General features: G+C 37.8%; 2 protein-coding genes and 1 long non-coding RNA gene across 4 annotated transcripts in view; all 3 read right to left on the bottom strand.

The window, feature by feature from the left end:
• Positions 1-883: 883 nt before the first annotated feature.
• Positions 884-9,661, bottom strand: LOC306891924 (tripartite motif-containing protein 16-like). The gene is given in 8 exon segments (XM_079452550.1): positions 884-1,703; positions 2,011-2,070; positions 2,168-2,327; positions 2,825-3,058; positions 3,174-3,269; positions 3,422-3,559; positions 9,110-9,361; positions 9,363-9,661. Coding segments are annotated over 8 exon segments (1,812 nt in total). The 5' UTR covers positions 9,558-9,661; the 3' UTR covers positions 884-1,026.
• On the bottom strand, positions 3,878-8,713 carry LOC306891925. The gene is made up of 3 exons (XR_013786421.1): positions 8,577-8,713; positions 8,428-8,484; positions 3,878-3,962 (listed from the first exon to the last, which is right to left on the bottom strand). It is a non-coding gene; the product is annotated as an uncharacterized lncRNA (long non-coding RNA).
• Positions 9,662-10,486: 825 nt separating the features above from the next.
• rock1 (Rho-associated, coiled-coil containing protein kinase 1) overlaps positions 10,487-19,853 on the bottom strand; it is a 42,244-nt gene continuing 32,877 nt past the window's right edge. The window contains exons 23-34 of one of the 2 annotated variants that reach the window (XM_079453239.1): positions 19,610-19,775; positions 19,440-19,533; positions 19,264-19,352; positions 18,913-19,104; positions 18,351-18,516; positions 14,720-14,790; positions 14,551-14,639; positions 14,330-14,408; positions 13,835-14,096; positions 13,244-13,454; positions 12,708-12,798; positions 10,493-11,840 (exon numbers count right to left, since the gene is read on the bottom strand). In XM_079453239.1, the coding sequence (XP_079309365.1) occupies positions 12,747-12,798; positions 13,244-13,454; positions 13,835-14,096; positions 14,330-14,408; positions 14,551-14,639; positions 14,720-14,790; positions 18,351-18,516; positions 18,913-19,104; positions 19,264-19,352; positions 19,440-19,533; positions 19,610-19,775 (1,471 nt within the window). In that variant the 3' untranslated portion in view covers positions 10,493-11,840; positions 12,708-12,746. Of the gene's footprint in view, positions 11,841-12,707; positions 12,799-13,243; positions 13,455-13,834; positions 14,097-14,329; positions 14,409-14,550; positions 14,640-14,719; positions 14,791-18,350; positions 18,517-18,912; positions 19,105-19,263; positions 19,353-19,439; positions 19,534-19,609; positions 19,776-19,853 lie in introns of both variants that reach the window. The other variant, XM_079453240.1, reaches the window with a different exon arrangement.

Genomic DNA, 19,853 nt, shown 5'->3' with positions numbered 1-19,853 from the left:
CGGTAAGCATGCGGCACACCCACGCATCAACCAAGGAGAGCGGGAGAAGGAGCATGCGCACAAGTCACTTTCACTTGTATGCAGGAGAGAGAGAACTACGTTCGCAAAGTTTAGCTGTGTTTGTCTGTTCACTGAATTTGGGTGATGATTGTTATATAAACGGTAGATTTAACGTCGGATTTCCGCCTCCTCCTCCCCCCACAAGCATTGCATGTTTTTGGAAATAATCATTGTTGAGTACTGAGTTATGCAGTAGCTGTGTGAGTTATGGCTGCTTTAAGGCATTAAAAATAAAAAGAACATTTAAACATATGTTGACAGAAGCCATGGTGCCAACTCAAGCAATATAATTAAACAGACATCATTCCATGATATAACTTTACATACAATTTATATTTGCATGAAACCACTTAATTAAAGGTTCCCCTGAAAAAAAACTGCAATGGAGAAGCAGTTACTAGTTACGGTTGCTATAGTTTCCCTAGATTAAACAGTAAAAATTGACCTGAAGAATTACAGTATAATGTATGTAAGCAATTACATTAGTTAGATACATGTTACTCCCCCAAACTTTAAATCAATGTCCCAGTACAGAGGGTATGGATGTGTCGTAACTCTACCACGTGAACACCACGTCAGCATGCCGGAGCGTCAGTAAAATGAATGCTAAAAAACATCAGGAAACGCGATTCCTTAGTTAGTAATATGGACATCGTAAGGATCACTGTCAAATCCAGCTGCTTGTCATTTCAGCAAATAATTGTGTTTTAGTCCTGTTTTCTTTGTGTCTCCTATTCCTCAAACATTTTGCTTGTTGTTTTGCCACCCAGGGGAGCGTCTCCCAGGGAGTGTACTTATAGTTATATATAAGTTATACTTATAGACCACTTCGGATGATGTAAATAGCAGTGGTCCAGAAAAACACTTATATTTTTAAAGATTTATACTATATATGTGTGTGTGTGTGTGTGTGTGTGTTTATATAAGAAGGGCTTCTGGACCAGTGTTTACAAATTACGAAGGGGCCTATATGACAAGTTTTTTGAAATGATACAATTTCACTGCCGATCCTTTATATACAGTAAACCCAGGATAGAGAGGCTGAGTGAATGTGGTCTGAACTCTGTGGATGAGGGTCATTGTTTCAGAGACGCTGTAGAAGGACAGGGTTCCTGCACCGTGATCCACAAACACTCCTATTCTAGTGCAGTTGGAGGACACACAAAGTTTAGTCGTTTGACTGTTGCGCAAAGTTATGGACTGCCCCCTTGTCCATTGTTTTTGCCTGACTAAAGCCTGATTTAGTCCAGGATGGACTCCAGTATTTACACTGGATACTCTTTTATTGGAATCCATTATAGAGAGTAGATCGATGATTGAAGTGGGGGTATAACTGGAGGGACGGCAGAACACACTCCAGGACTGATCATTATGTCCAAATAAACTCTCATCTTCATTACTCTTTCTGCTGATGGTCTTATATGCCACTGATATATACACACCAGCATCCCCTTTCCACTCAACCTCCCAGTAACAGCGTCCTCTCACACTCTCCTTACACAACACCTGAGCAAAGTATTCAAATCTCTCTGGATGATAAGCATACTGCTGGTGTGTATCGGTGTCAATGACCACACTGTTCCCATCATACAGACGGAGACAATTATTCACTGTTTTTGAATCCAGTGTGAATGCACGATAATCTGTAAAAAACATATTGCTGCAGGTTAACAAAAGTAAAAATAACAGAATTTTAGGAATACATTTCTAACTCTTTTAAACATTTTTTACTTAAGTCGTCACTACATCATTGAATTGAGTTTGGCATTATGCCATATATACACAATTTAGTTATTTAAGTTCTATTACTCCACATAGGATAATTTAGGTCATTTTACATTATTTGTTCGTAAAGACTCATTTAAAAATGTCCCAAGTACGAGAATGCTTTAAAAATCATACTTAATCTTTTTTTATAAGCAGGCAAACGTGTGTGTTATAAAGTCTTACATTGCATGAACTCAGTCCTGGCCTTGGGTTTATTGGTGCGAATAAATGTGATGTATGTAACTATGAACATGAAAAGACATAATTAGTATAAGTATATAATAATAATAATAATAAACTTAAGCTCGCTTCTGAGAATAGATGAACACTGCTAATGTACCTTTATCAGATATCTTTTCTGTCTCTTCTTTGCAGTAACTTTCCAGTTTTTCTTTCAGTTGAGAAAAAGATTTACTCACATCATCGAAAGAGAGCAGAGGGCTGACGGTAAGGTTGTGTGAGACTGTAGATTCAGGAGCTGCAGAGAGAGACTCGAAACTCTACAGAAGTAAATTTCAGGTAAAGATATAAAAGGCCATCATGTCCACTCATCCTCCAGTACACTTTTAAAACGGTTCTGCCCCTGACTTAAACCAGCGGTTCAACCTTTTTCATGCCAAGGCCCCCCATTGCATTCAACACTATTCAAAGGCCCCCCTCCAACTCAAAATAATCTTCTACCCAATAAAATATATTTGAGCTTAATATTAAATGGAAAAACATTTAACTATAAACAATTGCCACATAACAAGAAATATCAAATTTTGTTTAACTAAAGGTATTTCAATGCTAATTTTGTCTCATTTTAAAACGTTGGTCATCTTCAGCCCAATGTGCAATTTTTAGCCAGCTGTTATTTACAAGCAATTGACATTAACCTATGAATAAACATTTCACAAATTGTATATGATTTTAATGTACTGTTATATTTCCTCTTACTAATGCTGTCTAAAAGTTAAAGCCGTTCATTGCAGTATGAATTTCAGAGGTCTGTTACCTGAAGGAAAGGGATGAAATCGACTGTGTTTGAAAGCTGCTCTAGTTCAGCATTTCCCTTGCTCAGATCTTCAATCTCCTGCTCCAGTTGCTTTAATAATCCATCAGCTTGACTCACTGCAGCCCTTTCCTGATCTCTGATCAGCCGTGTCACTTCAGAGCGGGTTTTTTTTATTAATTGAATCAGCTCAGTAGACGTCCTCTCAATGGCTTTCACTGCTCTCTGTGCAGAGCACTGTAAGGACACACATTACAACTCTTACTGATACATCAAAAAAGGTCCCCAGCACTGGAGGAGATCGAACTTAATCACTTTTAACTGCCAGATTGAGATTCTGCTTAAAACTCACCTTATAAGACTCCACAGCCTCTCTCACCTCCTGAAGCTCCTTCTCTCTTTCCTGAATTCTCTGCTGGAAATTCCTTTGTGTCCCTCTCAACTGCCTCTTTAGTAAAACAAAAATATGAAGTTACACGCATGCAGTGAAATCATCACAGTTAAACATCTCCGTATTAGCTACTTATCTTCTACATTTATAAAAAGTGCAGCATTTATCATCTCTGTTTGCATTTACTGTGGTATTACTGTAGTTCATACCAGTTTCTCAGTCCTCTCTGCTTCAATTGTTACAACTTCATGATTTTTATGTCCTTCCAATGTACACGGATAACAAATACATTGCTGGTCGGTACGGCAGTAGATTTCCAGAGGTCTTTTATGTTTTGGGCAGTTCATCTTATTGAGTCGTCTGGATACTTCAGATTGTGCTTGTTCATGTTTTTCAAGGTGATTTTGACAGAAACACTTCAGACACTCCACGCAGGACTTTACAGCATTTTTTTTCTACCAGGAGACATCACACTCTACATCTAAAGATTGAGTGTTACAGTGAGCAGAAAAGATTTGTCATAACAGTTTCCTAGCAGCTTAATCAAATATCACATTTTTACCCAAAGCAGATCTTGGAGTGAAGGTACAGTGAGAGCAGATGAGGCCTCCCGTCTGATCACCCCTGTGATGTTTAATACAGCTCTTACAGTAACTGTGTCTACAGGGAAAGGTCACTGGATCCTTCAGCAAGTCCTTGCACAATAAACAGCTCAACTGGTCCTGTTAAAAACTGCCTTCTGCCATTTTACTGTATGTACACACAGATCGAGGGACACAATCAACTTAACGACAAGTTTAGTTTTCTCTGAACTGAACAGAACAGCCAAAGTAGTTTCCTGTTTCTTTGTTTAAGGAGCACATGTAATTCTGTAGGGCGTGGCTTGTCTATAAATGTGTGCAAAACACAGACCGAGTAATCTACAAACATCACTGTATGTGTTTCAGTCTGTCTTTGGGCCAAGCTATCACGCCTCAACATGATTATATTTTAAGATTGACATTGAATGAGCGAATCATTATTTCTTTGCAAAAATGATAACTATGGTTTTACTAAAGTAACATTTTGGTGTAGTAGTGAAACCAAAATACAAAAAGGTGTGCATATCCCCCAAAGCCAACTGTCAGATGCAGAACAACCAAAAAAGCAAAGCTAAAGGTTTATTTAAATTGTTATTATGTATCGAGTCCTCACTATAATCTACTAATAACGGAATGCAAACTGACAGGTGCCACAGATTTCTCAGATGGAGAGATGGGTGATTTATTTTTAAGTGCAAAATCGGGTGATGTTAGAGGTCATCCATGCATCACTAGATAAGACGTGCTTTTTTGGGGGCGTTAAATAACGCCGCAAATTACAACACAAATTACAATGGCAAGTGCAAACCTTAGTAAATCACCTTGTGTGATTCATTTCAATATTCTCCTCCCATAAAGTTTACGACTGAAGAGGAAAGTCCTACAAATGCATATATGCAATAAGGTCAGTCGCAAAAACATCCGTGTCCACGCCCTTTCAGCGCTAATTTACAGACAGCAGTTTTTTACACAAAAAATGGTGTTTGTGCTGCAGCAAGCTGTTAGTAAATCTGGCCCTACGTATTGTAAATTTAGCATTAATCTGTCAAACTAGTCTGTCTTTGCTCTGGTTGGGGATGAAATTGTCTGAGCTGGGATGGTCATATGGTTGCTTTGATCTTGAGTGGTGATGGAATTGCCTGAGATGGTGCTGGGATGGGCATTCCGAGGCGGGGGCAGAAACAGAATAATTAGCGTAGCCAGTGGCGGTTCTACATTGAATTGCAACCCGGGCAAGACCACCGTTGGTCGTGCTCTGTTTGAAAACTACAGTCCGGTATCTCTCTACCCCTTCATTGCTAAAACTCTTGAATGTGTTGTGTGTAACCAGCCCTCATCCTTTCTCACCCAAAACGAAGTCCTGGACAGCAACCAGTCTGGTTTCAAGTACAGTCATTCCAAGGAGACTGCTCTCTGTCATTGAAGCCCTGAGACTGTAATGAGACGTCTCTTACTTATCTGTTCTTATCCTACTGGATCAATCTGAAAGGCCTTCCAGAAAGGCCAGAAACCTGGGAGTAGTGATCGCTGATCAGCTTATCTTCCCAGACAGATGATCCAAAATGTAGCAGCAAAGGAAGATCTTCAATGAAGCGAAGCGCACACGTCACTCCTCTCTTCATTAAATTACATTTGTCCCCTATAGTGGCATACATCAAATTCAAGACTCTGCTCCTGGCCTAAATGACCACCACTGATTTGGACCCCCTTATCTTCACTCGCTAATGCAGCCTAATGTACCCGTTAGATCCCTACGCTCTGCAAACGAACTTCGTCTTGTTGTGCCATCCCAAAAAGGTAAAGAAATCTCTCTCACGTGCCTTCTCTGAATCGGTTCCACATTTGTGGAATGATCTGCCCACTGCTACAAGATTCTGTAGCCATCTTTAAGAATCGTCTGAAAACACATCTCTTCCCTCAACCCCTGACAGATTAGTTCTGACTTCTATCTCCTTAAAAAAAAAACTTAGCTCTGTATAGTGTGGTAGGCTATATGAGACCCGTTTTTGATTGCACTGCTTTTTGTTGTCCTTATGTTGGTCCAATTGCTTCCATTCTTTATCTCATCTGTAAGCTGCTTTGGATAAAAGCGTCTGCTAAATGACTAAATGTAAATGTAGATACCGTTTAGAAACATGCATGTCTGTCTCCTCCGTCACAGACCATTTTCTCTTCACCTAAATCTTTTTTTTATATAAAATATTAACACATTTAATTGCGCCCCAAAATGATCAGTAGGGCTTAATTTACACCTACATTCGTTTTATACATTAAAATATTACTGCAACACAAACAGTTCGGTTGCTGTAGCCCACAGCGGTGATCTATTTACAAACTGGTTTTCACTTCTTGTGATTTCACATTTCAAGGTTATCTAAATAGTAAAAGTTTCTCTTTTTGGCCAGATTACGTTTCTCCAGAATCTAGGGTTGAAGGAGTCAACCCCCTACATTTATGGGGGCGTGATAGGCCTATGTAAATTACAATCGATCCTTCGTACGATTAGATTGGCGGCACACAAATGTTTGATGAATCACGCGTGAAAGATGATTTCTGCGCACGGATCAGCCCTTATTCACGTTAAATAGATAAATGAGGCCCAGCGTGTTGGGTGCCAGTGTTTGTTTTTGTGTGCATGACTGGGTCCTCAATAATGTGACCATCGAGAATTAAGGCCTTCTCGGAGTCTACTTTTTGTTAGTATCCCAAGATACTACACCAACTGTTGATCATGAACCTATACTTCAACACACAGCTTAAATAAACCAATCAAAATCCTCTGGAGGTTTATATTGCCCACTTGCGGCATAAAGTGACCCGCCCCTCCTACAGAAGGCCCAGACCTGTTTTTACTTTTTAGGAAACAGCCATTAGGTGAGGCCGCCATTAAAGAATATTGCAAGAGAAACTTCTCAAATCATATGACATCATATGACACACACTGTAAATATTGTATTGGTTTATTTATGTTTTTATGTTATCAGGTGTAGAATCCCACCATTTTTACACTCATTTATTGAATATTACAGTTTTATGCAACTTTACACATCTACTATTACTATTTTCAGTGACTATTTCTCCACTAGGTCTTAAATACATATTTATTTTATATATTAATAAAGTGTTTATTATGCTAATACGTGATAACTTCTAGAGTTCAAGAGATCAAAGGATTTTGTCATTGTGTTTTGTCATCCTTCAGGTTGCATTTCAGCCTTTTTTTAAAGATGCTGATTATTCCCATCGCGAAAGCAAAAGCGAGTGTTGCAATGGAACGTTCTATTGAGTTTCGCTTCTTAGTATTCTGTACTCTTTGCTCTTACTCAATGAGTTAGTTTAGAGGACTGCAGTTATAGCATCCTCTTGTGGACAACATGTAGCAATTACCTGTCAACTGTTAAAAACTGGATATATCACAAACTGTTAAAGACTGAAGTTCAAGGAAGATTCAGTTACATACTGTAGGCACTCTTAAAACGTTAACTATAAGTAAAAAAAACAGGGACAACACATACCACCTCAGTTTAAAATGCAGTTCATCCCAGAGAGGACCATTTTCATTCAAACCATGTTTGATAAAATCGCAGTAGATGTTTTCCATTTTGGTTAATAAAGGATGATAAGAGTCTTAATAAACTTTTCAGATAAAAATGCCTGGCCATTGGACAGTCAGTATAGTTCTACCTCTTTTTTGTTACTGAGGTCATGTGGTGAAGAGTTGTTGTTGATAGGGGGAGAGGAGCTTAATGTTTTTGATTAAAGATTAAAAGAGCAAATGAATTTAGAAAAAATTGTGGTGTGCACAGATAAATCAATATCCTTGCAACACTGTGTAAAACACGTTTGATTTAATGGTGAGTTTAAATATGCCCTCTGCTTGTTCTGCGTCAATGACTAAATGAGTTCCACACCTAAACATACAAACGTAACACTATTTGCCTGTATCTTACAATATGAGGACATGAACTTCATCCACAGAGTTGTTCTAAGTTCATTTTGCGAGCATTTCACTGTTTGAGTGACGCTACTCTCAAACACTGTAACTCAAGCATCTTCGCTACAACCTGCCATATTAAAAGTCCAAAATGTGAACCAGATGATTAAATAATTAACTTGTACTAAATGTATCTACTGTAGTAAACCCTATAATATACTTTAACATTTACTATAGTAGGCCTAAGGTTCAAATATGCTATGGTACACAATCATTTTACTGATGTCTAATGTAGTAAGTATATACTATTCTGCCGCATCATGTCATGTTTGTCTTGGTCTAGTGGCAGGATGATGACAGAACCTCATGTTTAATGTGGAGAGAAACATATTATTGTCAGTCATGAGTGACATAATGCGAGTTCTCTCCGGTCTCGTCTCTGGTCCCCCGCCCCTCTTGTTTCCCCTGAGTGTTTCATTGCACACACCTGCCCTGGGTAATCATATCTTATGGTTTCCCCCTATATAATGCCTTTATGTTTGCTGACCTGATCTGACTATCATACTGATATATTTATGAATGAAGCCATTATCCAGGTTCTAAACTTAATTTTATGCCAAACGAAACAATGTTAAAAGACTTATGATCAGTTTGGACTCATAGATACCATAAAATAACAAATGTTTTTAAAGTGTCTTACATTACAAGAAGTCCCTCTTGGTCTTGGGTTCATTGCGAATATTTGTGATGCATGTATCTAAAGATATAAACGAACAACCTGTGTAACTGCAATGTAAATCAGTAAAATACGCTTTTTTATTGAGAGTGAATAAATATCTGCTACTTTACCTCTTTCTGACAACATTTCTATCTCCTCTCTACAGAAGTTCTCCAGTATTTCCTTTAAGTTGAACGACAGATTTTCTCACATCATCAAAAGACCCGACAGTAATGTTGTGTGAGACTGTGGATTCGGGAGCTCCAGAGAGAGACTGGAAACTCTACAGAAGAAAATATAGAAGTCTTCATTATGCCCATACTTTCTTCGCAAGACTGCACGACAGACTTTAAATGCTCTACTGTAGAACTGTAACAGTTTCTAAACTACACGTATTTGTAGTTTTGTTTGCTAAAACAGATATTAGATTTTTGCATCTCTCCTAAGCATCTGTAAAAAATTGAAACAACATGGAGTAAATTCTTGCTATTTTGCAGCATATAAAATATCTGATTCGAGGTCATACCTGTTTCTCCATCCTCTATGCTGCGGCAGGTACAGTGTCATGATGTTTATGTTCATCCATCATTCACACACAACAAATGCACTGCTGGTCGGTGCGACAGTAGACTTCCACATGTTTTCTTTGTTTTAGGCAGATTGTCTCATTGGGTCGTCTGGAGGGGCTGATCAGATTGTGTCTCCGGGCTTTAAAGACATTCTCATGTTGTTCAAGGTGATTTTGACAGTATGAGTTCAGACACTCCAGACAGGACTTGACAGCTCTGTATTTTCTTCCTGTACAGACGTCACACTCCACATCTAAAGGTCCACTGTAACAATGAACAGGACGAGCAGCATTAAGTGTTGTCTTCCTCAGGTTCTCTACCAGTTCAGCAAATATCACATTTTTTATATAAAGCAGGTCTTGAAGTGAATGTGTGTTTGCACTGAGGGCAGCAGTAGACTCCACTCGGATCGTCCTGATTCCAGCAGCGTGTAATACAATCCATACAGTAACTGTGTCCACATGGAATGGTCACTAGATCCTTCAGTAGATCCAAACATACTGAACAGCTGAACTGGTGCTGAGAAAAAACGCCTTCTGCCATTTTTGCAGTATGTACACAGACAGAGACAAAAACAACTCAAGAACAATTAAGTTTCGTTTTCTCTGAACTGAACAGGTGAAATAGTTTTATGGTTCTGTTCTTGATAGACGCGCAAAACAGGTTTGTCTGTGAAATGTGACACATCCAAATTTTTGTGTACATTCACAGACAAAAACTTACCAGGTGTTATTTTGATTTTCAAATAATGACCTTTGCACCCATAAAAGTAAGGGGAAGTAAAACCATTTTGACACGTCACAGGCATGCAGGAGCCAGGTAGCAACACGCATGAAATCTCTTACAATCAATTTATACGTGTGCATTTTAAAACAAGAATAAAACATTTAACAGTACAAATACAAATACAACGACATCAACAGCTTTCTTGTGGATTAGTTCTTTTATGTTTTTGAGTGCAAGTCATTATATTTATAAAAATGATGGCAACTTATTGATATTAAAGCCCTACCCCTAACCTTACCCTTAACTTTATAAATAAAAGTGAATTTGAAGTCTTAAATCAATTTTATTGAAAACGAATGCCTTTATGATCTGTAAGGTAATAGAAAAAGGTTAAAGAGTGTTTTCAGCAAGTGGCAGATTAGAACCCCTGTATCTCGTACCAAGCTATAGTTTATGGACAAATTGTGACAATGACGTTTAAATTCTGACACGGCTGTTTTCAGCTTTTAGTCACAAATAAGTATTTTCACAACTTGTCATTGGTTTAATATTTGCTAAACCCACAGACAAGCATGAAATGGCAGCAATTAGGAAAAAATCTAAATCATGAAATTGAGGATGGCCTACCAGGATTCCGTCCGATAGTGACGCTGCTGTTAATGGATTGTAGTTCTGAGAAGACTACCGTAGGGACCATCACAAACATTATCGACAGCATATATAAAAGCAGGGAAAACAAACAGATTCACCTCATAGGTGATAAAGATATGTTTATTGACACATATCCATCAGTGCGGCCTCCAATGCAGTTTAACATGCAGTTCATCCAAGACAAAACACATCATAGTTCCAGTGCTTAAATTACTGAACACATATGTAAAAACCATGTTGGACAATGAGGAGGTATTCATGATCTCATTTCTGTGAGTTATGTACACTGAAGAGGACTATTAGATGGGGAAAATGAAGATGCTTCTGGTTTAAATTTATCACCATATTCAAAAACAGCAGAACATCTTGCGTCGTCATGCAGAATTCTTAATATTTGAACTTTGGTTGACAATGTTTAATATATACAAGAGCTGACCGTTCTCATTCAAACCATGTATGTTCTGATAAAATCGCATAGCAGTAGATATTCTCCTTTTTTGTTTATAAAGGATGATAAGAGTTTGTCTTGTTTTGGAGAGAAACGCAAACAGATATGGCAGTAAAATCGTTATCCAAAAGGCACTAGGTGAGCAAAATGCTACACCTGTTTAGTCTTCTACAAATAACTTACAATTCAAACAGTGCAGTTTTACATTTGTTAACTTAATGTTTTCCTTTTTCAACCATTTATCTATAAATCAAATGTAAGGCAATACATTACAAAAAAAGATAAAACTAAAATATTACAGAAACAATGTACCCAAAAACACAAAAAAACGTTTCAATGGTTTCTATGACAACTTATATCTCATGAAGCCATGATGATGATGTTCCCATGGCTTGGAGCTTCCAAAACAATAATGATAGCAATGATGATAATATTCTGCATAGACTGTAACAATCCTGCACGCTCCTCAACACAAACAACAAAACCTTTCAAAAACAGTACCCCAAAGTTTACCCAACCCCATTTATCTTCCATTCAGGCTTTCAGGGATAAAATAAGGCAACAGAGTCCGTCAGAGGAAGGCATCCAAGTTGATCTAAATGGAAATGGTTTGCAAATCCCAAAGACCCCTAACAGTTAATTCCCCCAAAATGCACCCCTTAACAATGACATCGCGCTATGGTCCCATTCCCAGAAGAAAAAGACACAAGAACAGCCTATCGTTTTCATTCCCAAGTTGTAAAAAGCTGTCCAAGTGTTCCTCTGGAAAGACCGTAGAAGTTGCGGTGTGGAAGTTGAGGAAATCCCAGTGTTGGGGGAGAGGGCACAAAAGGAGTCCACCTCGTGATGGGCAAAGCCTGAAAACGCTGGTTATATTTCAATTCAGTTGTGAAATGAAACAAATGTTAATTCCAAGTTTTACTTTCACTTTTTAAGTTCTTTGCAGATTTTGGAGAAGAAAGTACAATGTCCCAATTCAGTCCAAAGGTTTAGGTGGTTAACTGAAAAAAAGAAAAAAGAAAACGTCCAGTATGTATTTTTGTAATGAAGATAAGAAATTTAACACACATCTCTAGAATGTGGGAAAATCTCAGGAAAAGATGTCTAGGTCACATTTCATCCCAAAATCATTTTATTTAAGTTGAATACATTATGCTACATTTGGTTGACAGTAATCCTTCCTATAACTTATCACTATACTGTACATTTCAGGTAGGCTGTTGTAACAATATTTTTTGTCTTTCTGTCTCGGCCATACTGCTAGTTTTTAAGAATTTGGACTTTGCGCAGTACTGTGGGTATTTTCACTTTTGATTTTGGGAAAATATTGGGACACATTTTCAACAGGTTTCGTGAGATTTACCCAAGTCTCTTTGTTAGTTACCACTGCAGAAACACCAGATAGATAAGAACACAGATCCTGATTTGCTCAAAAATAAGTTCTTCAGTCACTCTGCGCCTGCTGGTATAGTTTAAGACTCTGAATGCAACAGTATTCAAGCAAAACGTGAGCACCACAAAGGAAAATAAAAACAGCAAAGGTTCCTGGTCTTTTGCTTTTCCTCATAATACATGAAATGGTATTTAGAGAGCTGGTGCTGAATGCCAAATCACCAGCAGGGGGCGTACAAAAGTTATCAAACAGATTAAAATGGCACTTAAAAAGTAAAATGTGTACAATTTGTAAAAATATTGTAGAAATGTCCTTTTAGTTGTCCAAAGTTGGTTAGACAATAAGGAAAGATATTTGCCATTGTGGTGCGCAAAACCCCACAGTAAACAGAGCAGGAGACCCCTCCAGAGGACAATGCACCACGGTAAACACTGCTGATGAATGTGCTAAACAAACATGGAGGAGATCACTACACCATTAGAACATTAAGGTCTGGAGCAGCTGTGTGTTGTTGTCAGCATGTGCTGGATGTTGTGTCTGCCGCTTGAAGAGTGGACTGCGCCCTGCTACAAGACAACAGGAGATAAACAGCCAGTCACGACACTACCCTGTCCTTATAGCCGGCACGCTCATAGCCAACAATACAACGCATACATACAGAAAGCTTATAATAATACTCATAATCAATTTTTTTGCATTGTGACATTTTTGTCAATTGCAATCAAAATGTCATCATGCAAAATCCGTACCGTGCAAAAATATGATTGTTTTAATTAAGCAACAACATTTGAGCTTTATTTCAGGGTGAAACATGACCCAGGCATGTGTGTGATGTTTTTTTACGTTTAAAAAACAAAAACACGGTTGCTAACCTTTGCGAACAAGTTTGCTGGTCACCCTACGCATGTGCGCTACACTGCAATGAGGATCCTATTGTTTGCTCTTCATGTAAAAAGTGTTTGGTGTGTAACGTGACTTCAGATTTGTGTGGTACTGTACGCTCGCAGTTACCTGAGCTTGTTACCAGCTTTATTTGATGGGATCTTGCGGAAGGACTGGCTTGCTACAGAACGAGTGGACATCGTGCGTGGGGAAGCTCTTGAGAAGGTAGAAGGAGGGGTCTTGGGAATCTTCTTGCCGAGATGACCGATCCATTTCTTCTGCTCATCTTGGGTCAAGGCCAGAAGTAGCATGTCTCGGGCGGACGTCACATCGTAATGGACTGAGGGATGAAGATAACAAAATGTTTACAGGTGCATACTCATACATGCTTTGTCGTAAATGCAGTGTGCATTGACACATTTGTGGGCAAACACAAGGTTAATGCCAGTATACCGGCTTTGAAAATTTGCTGACAATAATATTGGACAAATGACATTGAGCACATTATGGTGGTGAAGTAAATGTATTAATGTACTGGCCACAAACAATATTTGGATGCATAGAAATATGTACATTTCAATACATTAAATTAAATATCAAACCACGTGGAATTTGCAAACACAAGACAATAAAGCCTCAGAATTAACTTTACATAACATTCATGTAAAATGTGGAATAAAGGATATGTCGTAATATAACAAACATCTGCAGACGTCTCACCTTTGCAAGGAGCAATAACATCCTCCTTCTTGTCCAGGTGGTCTTTGTGGCACTTGACGTGGCAACGGCGGCATTCCAGAGCCGGCGGGGGCTTGAACATATTCCAGAGGGGTTTGGAGCACGCCTCACAGTTAGATGGGAAATGATAGAGGGTGGGAATGAACTCATGGCCTTTGTGGGGCAAGCAGTTGGCCTTATCGCCCTGAGGAACGCTCTCCAAGTCAGCTTCCTTCCTACACTCACCTTCATTGGCATAAAGGATCTGAGGAATAAAAAAATATTGTTGATTTGTGCTATAGCTATGTGAATACGGGTAAAGGTTCTGATGATCATAAAACACAATCATGTTTTTGTGAGAGATGTGTTGCGTTTTATGGATGACATTTCATGTGAATGTAAAGCAACAACATTTAGCACTGAATGCATTTGCGGGTCTGATGTTGTGTTCCATAACCAATAAAACTGTGTAAATGCACAGTATATGAAATAACTGACCTGGAATATTCTGGGAATTTCATCAGTCTCCGCTCGATATACGTCGCCTTGTGTGACAGGCCGTACGTGGAACAGTTTGCTGTAATATACAGATATTTTAAAGTGGCAGAAAAAAGAAATCATTCGACTTAACATGGCTTCAAAGAACATTACCCAAAAGAATAAAAAGAACACATAAAAAGGACAAAATAGATCTTGATTATGTAGTTCAGAACACTTACTCGATGTCTAGTACCATAGATGGGTTGGACTGCTCCTTATCTTGCTCATCATTGTAAAACAATATTTTCTTACTGCTCACCACAACATACTGAGGACAACACATAATAAAACTCAGTGTTTCCATAAAATCCTGTTCTGTTAATGATAAAAACGTAACCAACGACTCACCTGCTTCTTCCAGCCATATCGTTTTATATTAGACCTTTTCGGTATTGAGAGCCAACCTTCAAGTCTTGATTCTGAAGACACAGAGAATGCATTAAAACCAAACCAGATATAGTAGAAAAAACACATGCCGTAAAACTCTGGGAACAATGACACAATGCATTAAAATCAAACGGCTTTTATAAACATGCATAGCAGTGTAAACCAGCTACACTTTAAAACAACTGCCTCACATTACAACTGCATATACAACGACAGCTTTGAATTAGCAGATTTTAAAGTCAACATGAAAAATATTTACAACCAATTTTACGTGAATTTGAGAGTGATAAAATAATCAACAAGGAAAATAAACAGTGCAGAATAATGTATCAGTAGATGACCAGATGAGAAGCTTGGCTTAGGCTATGAACTCAATGCTTGTTTGCAGTGGATTATCAATACAGACATTTAAACAGTAGCGCTTCTTTTTCAAATCGCTGTTTGCTTTAATTATTGCAATCGTTTGCAACATTAACCAGAATTAACTTATGAAAGATTGTACTACCTATAACTGTCTCATAAACTATTTAGCTATTCATTTTTTTGAATGACACTCATTGATAGCTTGTGGACAACAGGAATCTGTATAAAAGTAAACAGGATCAAATTGATTTCATGTTGACCTTAAACCCCAGTTGCCATGTTTTCAGGCCCAATACAGTGGTTTGGTTATATTATGTACGTACAGTATTAACAAACATATTATGCATATTATGTGTCAACTGACAGTTTTTAACAATTGTCATGCTAAATTTTACAGACAATAAGGTTAAAATGTTACTGGTTTGAAATCACATGTTAACAAAGTGACAATACGACAGCAATGTGAAAAGAAACATGCAGTGAACGTTCTGTGCCGACTGTGCTACTGAATCCATAAATTAAAAACATGCTTGTTAGAGACTGACCGATAATATGAACTGATCAATATCTGACTATAAATATGTAATGTCATTTTTGCAAGAATCATCATATAATGACCAGTGTTAGTATATAATATTAGTAGTAGTAGTATACATAGTATGTTTCAATTAGGTGGTATAGTCTTGTTATTAATGTCAAAAAGCAAAAACAAAGTTGACTGCATATCTAATTATTGGATTTGTAAAAATAAAGATGGTTGAAAAGACATTATCAGTCGATCTCTGGTAAACACAATTGCACACACAGGAGTGAAACACCTCTGAATGGTGCTGAAGAGGTTAGTGCAATACACTAGACCGCTTTTTTCACCAATTTGTAAGTATAAAAACATCACTAATTGAAACCAAACATTAACTATGTTTTCTGAAATGAAGGTCATTTTTTTCTGAGGCATGATTAAAGGAGATGCATTCACACAAAGGAAAAAAAATGAAAAGCAAACATGATGCTAAAAGAAAAAAGCCACTCAAGAGCACGTTCCAGGCATGATGGGATGCCAATCTCCATGTTACTCACAGAGGAAAAATAATAGAAGATATAAAGATAAGGAGAGCAAGGAGAACCAACTAGACATGAGGAGAATAAGAGATGAGAGAGGACTTTAAACACAGACACAATGGAAGTCAATGGCAATATAAACCACTAGTCAACTTGCCAACATTAATTTTTGTGGCGATATCATAGGAGCGCTTTCTGGTTTAATATGAACACAAACTTTTTCCTCTCTCTGGCCACCTTTTGTCAAACATAAAATTGCAGAATTACAGTGCCCTCCACTATTACTGGCACCCTTGGTAAATATGAGCAAAGACGGCTGTTAAAAGTCCCATTTTTTTATGATTTTGATGTTTGTTTTGAACCAATTTGCTGATGGAAGATCTAACCACATCCCATTATAATATTTCTATACGAGCAAGTCAGGTTTAGATTTTTTTTATTTGATCTGGTGGTATTTGATATAATACATTATGCCATGTATCTGATCAAGATGTCCAGAACCTCTAGTGTAAAAGTAGGTGCATGACAATGAAGATCTGGTGGTTTATTTAACCGTGGACATGGGGCACTTTTTTATCACTGTGTGCAACAAATTGATCTTGTATTATTGCTACCAAGAAAATATTTTTCATTTCATATAGCCATAGACTTCAATCCAGTTGGAAATTCCGGTATGGCAGATTAATATGAATAATTTTTCAATCATTGCCCTGATGTTGGAAGTGGGAATTTTATTGTTTCAACCATTTCCTTTTAAACCCACTTTCAATTCTGTGTAGCTCAACAATCTTTTGCTGCTCATCCGAACTATTTTCTTTGGTTTTACCCATTGTGATCGAACGATTAAGGGGGTTTGGGCTTTGTGTTACTTAATATTATTCTCCTGTGAAACAAAAAGTCATGACTTGACAAAATCATGTTTCTAGTCACTTTGGTGTGCTCAGAAAATGTAAATATTAATGTGAATATACTCGGGAGATATTTTACTCATAAGAATATCTAGGGGTGCCAGTAATTATGGACAGGGTGTATTAGAGAAAAAAAATTATATCCCCCCCCCCTAAATTTTATATTATTTTATGAAACGTTGAAATTTTGTAGATTTTTAAATAAAAGCTCAAAATGAGAAACAATGCAATAATAGAGGAGGGCACTATAAGTCAAGCTGACATCAAGCTGAAATTGAAAATCACTATTATAAACTCACTGCTCATGATTCGTGGTAAGATAACTGTGCATTCATACCGCCAGCGGCACAGTGAGGAGAGGTCATTCATTTCAATGGAGTATTGGGCGTATCTAGATTTGCTCAACTTTATGCAAACGATGAGCGACTTTCTGGAGTGATTACCAATAGGAGTAAAGCAGCGGAGCTCAAGTCATCCGTCTCTCGTCAGTTACTGCAGGGTTTTGTTTATAAAGTTTACTAGAGCAACCAAAGCTAGGAAAGCTTTTTAACAACTATTCGTAGCAAGACACTAGCAACACCTAGACAGAGTGGCCGGCGGTGTGAACACACAGTAAGAGTTCTGAACACTCATTTTTTTTCTATGTACTTGCTCAACGAGTGGTATTTGTTTATTTTTAACCAAAAAGGTTACAGAGTGCAGCCTAGAGCTTTTTTTACATCACAAACAAATACCCTAACAATATAAAGCCTATGCATTTTAAGGTATACCATTATCACAATTTACACTTGAGCTAAAACAAAAATATAAATAAAGAAATTGCAACATTCCAGAATTTAGACTTTTGAGAAGCACAACAAGTGTGTTTTTAAACTGGGTTTTCATTTAGCATATGTCCTGGTGTGAACCTTTGTGCCGTCTGTATGACAGCATAACAAAAAGCTAAAATTTAAATATTGTTAGTTATAAAACCTAGCATTTTTAGATGTATATCATGATAATGTGTGTCAGATAACAATAATGAATGGAATGAAACGCAATGAAGTGCATTCGTATACACGGTAAGTGTATACACTGAAATACGGTTACATTGTGCAAAATGAAAAAAGGCACTGTCGCAATTTTTTATGTTTGAACCGATCCCACTGTTGTCCAGATATACATTGGAATGAATATTAGACATTAAGCATCTTATAACTAGCTGATCTCATAACTTTTTTAACGCAAGCATTTGTAATACTTGTCATAGTTGCTGTCCGTACCTGCGATGTTACTGTCCGTCTCATCTGGTTGTAGGCTGGTGATGCTGGATGTGTCCATGCGGAGCTGCAGGTCGCTAAGTTTCTCTCTGAGCTGCTCGATGTCACTCTCTTTACTGTCCAGTTGCATCTGAAGCTCATTGCGATACGTAAACTCCTCCGCCAGTTGCTGCAAACACAGATGACATAGCAAATTACTCTATGAAAATATTAGCAATCTTGTATCGGCCAATTACAGTATTAAATACTGATTATAAGTTTCGGTGCATCACTTAATTAAACACTTGTATTTCAGTTCAATGTTTCCATTTTAGATCAAATTAAGTCAGAATGAAAGTTGTATTACTACATCTTTCTCAGTTTTGAGACCAAAGAATCTCTAGTATGAGAACGTCTAGAAACATTTTATAGAAGAACTTTAAATCAGATGCAATAATAATAGCATTGATCAAGTTTATTTTGCAAATTGTGTTGTGTAGTCACATTGGACTTGTGTGAATAAACCTCTGTTGACACAAACAGTTGCTTGTTGCCAAGCGCCTAACTTCTTGTTTACAAGACTTACTGCTTGCATCTCACTGAGCTCTTTCTGGTACTTGATGGCCATGTGGTTGAACTTCTCCTTCTCCTGGTTAAGGTCGAGCTGTAGTTTGCGATTTTCCTTCTCTTTCTTGCGCAAGTCAGTCGTGCTGTCTCTCTTCTTCTGACCCAACTTCATGTCCTTACGGTTCATGATCTCGGCCAGCTTATTCACCGCCTGCAGTTACACGTGGAAAAGTATAATTAACATATCATATGTTTCAGCTCCTCTTTACAACTTTTAAATAATGTCCTATTTTAAATATATACACAAACATTATTTTGATTCTTACATTCGCAAGATTGAAATCACTAAGCATTTGCTCTATGGTCATACCTGGGTCTTCAAAGTTCTTTCTATGTTAAGGGCCTTCTCATAATTAGCCTTGACTGAGTTTGCCACTTCTTCCTTTTCTGCTGCAAACGCTGCAAACCATACAGAAGATAAGAAACCAATCAGAAAATGTATGAGACTGTGAAGGTAAACCATAAACCACTGGCTAAAAAAATTACCTTCTTCTTGATCTCGGAGTCTCTCGCTTAACTCGGTTTTCTCCTTGCTGAGGATCTCCACATCTTTGGTAAGGGTTTTGTTGGATTCCTCAAGCTGCAAAAACAAAAGGTCATTATCACATAAAACCAAGGACATAATCTTAGACTTTCGGTATTTGTGCCACACAGACCCGTATGATGATCGATTCCTTATCCGAGAGTTCCTGTTTGTATCGGGAGGTGGCTTTTTTGTTCTCCTGAGATAGTTCGAAATACTGCTCCTCCTGCAATGCCCGGGCCAACTGCTCTGATTCAGCCTTTGTAACGGTGAGGTCCAACTGAGCAGAGAGCGACTCCCTAAAAAAACATTCAATTCTAATTCAGGTGTAATTCAATGTCACAAGTAAATATTAAGTATCATTAATGCCAGAAAAA

This window comes from Barbatula barbatula (genome assembly GCF_947034865.1).
Source record: "Barbatula barbatula genome assembly, chromosome: 3".
Lineage (NCBI taxonomy): Eukaryota > Metazoa > Chordata > Actinopteri > Cypriniformes > Nemacheilidae > Barbatula > Barbatula barbatula.
Note: the sequence above shows the minus strand (reverse complement) of the source record. Positions and strands in the feature narration are given on the sequence as shown.